Raw genomic sequence first — 5,351 nt, 5'->3', positions numbered from 1 at the left:
ACAGGTGTACACACCCAGTGTATGACGTGTACACACCCAGTGTATGACGTACAGGTGTACACACCCAGTGTATGACGTACAGGTGTACACACCCAGTGTATGACGTACAGGTGTACACACCCAGTGTATGACGTACAGGTGTACACACCCAGTGTATGACGTACAGGTGTACACACCCAGTGTATGACGTACAGGTGTACACACCCAGTGTATGACGTACAGGTGTACACACCCAGTGTATGACGTACAGGTGTACACACCCAGTGTATGACGTACAGGTGTACACACCCAGTGTATGACGTACAGGTGTACACACCCAGTGTATGACGTACAGGTGTACACACCCAGTGTATGACGTGTACACACCCAGTGTATGACGTACAGGTGTACACACCCAGTGTATGACGTACAGGTGTACACACCCAGTGTATGACGTACAGGTGTACACACCCAGTATATGACGTACAGGTGTACACTGAGCCAGACCAGCACGTGACACAGTCATGACAACAGACAGTGACCAGCGCCCCGTCGTCGCCTTCACCAGTCTGGTCGGGACGTGTCTGGCCGGGACGTGTCTGGCCGGGACGTGTCTGGCTGGGACGTGTCTGGCCGGGACGTGTCTGGCTGGGACGTGTCTGGCCGGGACGTGTCTGGCCGGGACGTGTCTGGCTGGGACGTGTCTGGCCGGGACGTGTCTGGCCGGGACGTGTCTAGCGGGGACGTGTCTGGCCGGGACGTGTCTGGCCGGGACGTGTCTGGCCGTGACGTGTCTGGCTGGGACGTGTCTGGCCGTGACGTGTCTGGCCGGGACGTGTCTGGCTGGGACGTGTCTGGCCGGGACGTGTCTGGCCGGGACGTGTCTGGCCGGGACGTGTCTGGCCGGGACGTGTCTGGCTGGGATGTGTCTGGCCGGGACGTGTCTGGCCGGGACGTGTCTGGCCGTGACGTGTCTGGCCGGGACGTGTCTGGCCGGGACGTGTCTGGCCGGGACGTGTCTGGCCGGGACGTGTCTGGCCGGGACGTGTCTGGCCGGGACGTGTCTGGCTGGGACGTGTCTGGCCGGGACGTGTCTGGCCGGGACGTGTCTGGCCGGGACGTGTCTGGCTGGGATGTGTCTGGCTGGGACGTGTCTGGCTGGGACGTGTCTGGCCGGGACGTGTCTGGCTGGGACGTATCTGGCTGGGACGTGTCTGGCCGTGACGTGTCTGGCCGGGACGTGTCTGGCCGGGACGTGTCTGGCTGGGACGTGTCTGGCCGGGACGTGTCTGGCCGGGACGTGTCTGGCTGGGACGTGTCTGGCTGGGACGTGTCTGGCTGGGACGTGTCTGGCCGGGACGTGTCTGGCTGGGACGTATCTGGCTGAGACGTGTCTGGCCGTGACGTGTCTGGCCGGGACGTGTCTGGCTGGGACGTGTCTGGCTGGGACGTATCTGGCTGAGACGTGTCTGGCCGTGACGTGTCTGGCTGGGACGTGTCTGGCCGGGACGTGTCTGGCCGGGACGTGTCTGGCCGGGACGTGTCTGGCTGGGACGTGTCTGGCCGGGACGTGTCTGGCCGGGACGTGTCTGGCTGGGACGTGTCTGGCCGGGACGTGTCTGGCTGGGACGTGTCTGGCCGGGACGTGTCTGGCCGTGACGTGTCTGGCCGGGACGTGTCTGGCCGGGGCGTGTCTGGCCGTGACGTGTCTGGCCGGGACGTGTCTGGCCGTGACGTGTCTGGCCGGGACGTGTCTGGCCGGGACGTGTCTGGCCGGGACGTGTCTGGCCGGGACGTGTCTGGCCGTGACGTGTCTGGCTGGGACGTGTCTGGCCGGGACGTGTCTGGCTGGGACGTGTCTGGCCGGGACGTGTCTGGCCGGGACGTGTCTGGCCGGGACGTGTCTGGCCGGGACGTGTCCGGCCGTGACGTGTCTGGCCGGGACGTGTCTGGCTGGGACGTGTCTGGCCGGGACGTGTCTGACTGGGACGTGTCTGGCCGGGACGTGTCTGGCTGGGACGTGTCTGGCTGGGACGTGTCTGGCTGGGACGTGTCTGGCCGGGACGTGTCTGGCCGGGACATGTCTGGCCGGGACGTGTCTGGCCGTGACGTGTCTGGCCGTGACGTGTCTTCCTGGGACGTGTCTGGCCGGGACGTGTCTGGCTGGGACGTGTCTGGCTGGGACGTGTCTGGCCGGGACGTGTCTGGCCGGGACGTGTCTGGCCGGGACGTGTCTGGCCGGGACGTGTCTGGCCGTGACGTGTCTGGCTGGGACGTGTCTGGCTGGGACGTGTCTGGCCGGGACGTGTCTGGCTGGGACGTGTCTGGCTGGGACGTGTCTGGCCGGGACGTGTCTGGCCGGGACGTGTCTGGCCGGGACGTGTCTGGCCGTGACGTGTCTGGCCGGGACGTGTCTGGCCGGGACGTGTCTGGCCGTGACGTGTCTGGCCGGGACGTGTCTGGCCGGGACGTGTCTGGCCGTGACGTGTCTGGCCGGGACGTGTCTGGCCGTGACGTGTCTGGCCGGGACGTGTCTGGCCGTGACGTGTCTGGCCGGGACGTGTCTGGCTGGGACGTGTCTGGCCGGGACGTGTCTGGCTGGGACGTGTCTGGCTGGGACGTGTCTGGCCGGGACGTGTCTGGCCGGGACGTGTCTGGCCGTGACGTGTCTGGCCGGGACGTGTCTGGCCAAGAGTGTCTGGCCGACACGTGGACAAGAGTGTCTGGCCGACACGTGGGCCAAGAGCGTCTGGCCGACACTCGGCCAAGAGCGTCTGGCCGACACGTGGCCAAGAGCGTCTGGCCGTCACGTGGGCCAAGAGCGTCTGGCCGACACGCGGCCAAGAGTGTCTGGCCGACACGTGGGCCAAGAGCGTCTGGCCGTCACGTGGGCCAAGAGCGTCTGGCCGACACGTGGCCAAGAGTGTCTGGCCGACACGTGGGCCAAGAGCGTCTGGCCGACACGTGGCCAAGAGTGTCTGGCCGACACGTGGCCAAGAGTGTCTGGCCGACACGTGGGCCAAGAGCGTCTGGCCGACACGTGGCCAAGAGTGTCTGGCCGACACGTGGCCAAGAGTGTCTGGCCGACACGTGGCCAAGAGTGTCTGGCCGACACGTGGCCAAGAGCGTCTGGCCGACACGTGGCCAAGAGTGTCTAGCCGACACGTGGCCAAGAGTGTCTGGCCGACACGTGGTCAAGAGTGTCTAGCCGACACGTGGGCCAAGAGCGTCTGGCCGACCCGTGGCCAAGAGCGTCTGGCCGGCGCCAATGACCACTTGCTTGTGGCCAACCTGGGCACATTGATCGACAGAACTGTGGTTGATGTTGCATGTTGATCGCTGCCTTGCTATGTCTGGCTGTGTACTCACACTTGCCACTCTATTGTTACCTGTATGTTGCCATGTGGTGGCATGTTGTGGCTGGTGGCATGTTGTGGCTGGTGGCATGTTGTGGCTGGTGGCATGTTGTGGCTGGTGGCATGTTGTGGCTGGTGGCATGTTGTGGCTGGTGGCATGTTGTGGCTGGTGGCATGATGTGGCTGGTGGCATGTTGTGGCTGGTGGCATGTTGTGGATAGTGGCATGTTGTGGCTGGTGGCATGTTGTGGCTGGTGGCATGTTTTGGCTGGTGACGTGTTGTGGCTGGTGGCATGATGTGGCTGGTGGCATGTTGTGGCTGGTGGCATGTTGTGGATAGTGGCATGTTGTGGCTGGTGGCATGTTGTGGCTGGTGGCATGATGTGGCTGGTGGCATGTTGTGGCTGGTGGCATGTTGTGGCTGGTGGCATGATGTGGCTGGTGGCATGTTTTGGCTGGTGGCATGTTGTGGCTGGTGGCATGATGTGGCTGGTGGCATGTTGTGGCTGGTGGCATGTTGTGGCTGGTGGCATGTTGTGGCTGGTGGCATGTTGTGGCTGGTGACATGTTGTGGCTGGTGGCATGTTGTGGCTGGTGGCATGTTGTGGCTGGTGGCATGATGTGGCTGGTGGCGTGTTGTGGCTGGTGGCGTGTTGTGGCTAGTGGCATGATGTGGCTGGTGGCATGTTGTAGCTGGTGGCATGATGTGGCTGGTGGCATGGTGTGGCTGGTGGCATGTTGTGGCTGGTGGCATGTTGTGGCTGGTGGCATGTTGTGGCTGGTGGCATGTTGTGGCTGGTGGCATGGTGTGGCTGGTGGCATGTTGTGGCTGGTGGCATGGTGTGGCTGGTGGCATGGTGTGGCTGGTGGCATGGTGTGGCTGGTGGCATGGTGTGGCTGGTGGCATGATGTGGCTGGTGGCATGTTGTGGCTGGTGGCATGTTGTGGCTGGTGGCATGTTGTGGCTGGTGGCATGTTGTGGTTGGTGGCATGATGTGGCTGGTGGCATGGTGTGGCTGGTGGCATGGTGTGGCTGGTGGCATGATGTGGCTGGTGGCATGATGTGGCTGGTGGCATGATGTGGCTGGTGGCATGGTGTGGCTGGTGGCATGATGTGGCTGGTGGCATGATGTGGCTGGTGGCATGTTGTGGCTGGTGGCATGTTGTGGTTGGTGGCATGATGTGGCTGGTGGCATGATGTGGCTGGTGGCATGGTGTGGCTGGTGGCATGATGTGGCTGGTGGCATGATGTGGCTGGTGGCATGTTGTGGCTGGTGGCATGTTGTGGTTGGTGGCATGATGTGGCTGGTGGCATGTTGTGGCTGGTGGCATGTTGTGGTTGGTGGCATGATGTGGCTGGTGGCATGGTGTGGCTGGTGGCATGGTGTGGCTGGTGGCATGATGTGGCTGGTGGCATGATGTGGCTGGTGGCATGATGTGGCTGGTGGCATGGTGTGGCTGGTGGCATGATGTGGCTGGTGGCATGATGTGGCTGGTGGCATGATGTGGCTGGTGGCATGGTGTGGCTGGTGGCATGGTGTGGCTGGTGGCATGATGTGGCTGGTGGCATGATGTGGCTGGTGGCATGATGTGGCTGGTGGCATGTTGTGGCTGGTGGCATGATGTGGCTGGTGGCATGGTGTGGCTGGTGGCATGGTGTGGCTGGTGGCATGGTGTGGCTGGTGGCATGATGTGGCTGGTGGCATGATGTGGCTGGTGGCATGTTGTGGCTGGTGGCATGTTGTGGCTGGTGGCATGTTGTGGCTGGTGGCATGGTGTGGCTGGTGGCATGATGTGGCTGGTGGCATGATGTGGCTGGTGGCATGATGTGGCTGGTGGCATGGTGTGGCTGGTGGCATGGTGTGGCTGGTGGCATGATGTGGCTGGTGGCATGATGTGGCTGGTGGCATGATGTGGCTGGTGGCATGTTGTGGCTGGTGGCATGATGTGGCTGGTGGCATGGTGTGGCTGGTGGCATGATGTGGCTGGTGGCATGATGTGGCTGGTGGCATGTTG

General features: G+C 63.2%; 1 protein-coding gene across 1 annotated transcript; it reads right to left on the bottom strand.

Annotated features, from left to right (window-relative positions):
• Nucleotides 1-540: 540 nt before the first annotated feature.
• Nucleotides 541-2,061, bottom strand: LOC138355361 (adhesive plaque matrix protein-like). The gene has a single exon (XM_069310244.1). The coding sequence runs from the start codon at nt 2,059-2,061 to the stop codon at nt 541-543; it is 1,521 nt and encodes a 506-aa protein (XP_069166345.1).
• Nucleotides 2,062-5,351: the final 3,290 nt, after the last annotated feature.

The sequence above is a fragment of the Procambarus clarkii genome, chromosome 67, assembly GCF_040958095.1.
Source record: "Procambarus clarkii isolate CNS0578487 chromosome 67, FALCON_Pclarkii_2.0, whole genome shotgun sequence".
In the NCBI taxonomy this organism is placed as follows: Eukaryota; Metazoa; Arthropoda; class Malacostraca; order Decapoda; family Cambaridae; genus Procambarus; species Procambarus clarkii.
This window is presented reverse-complemented; position numbering and strand designations above follow the sequence as displayed.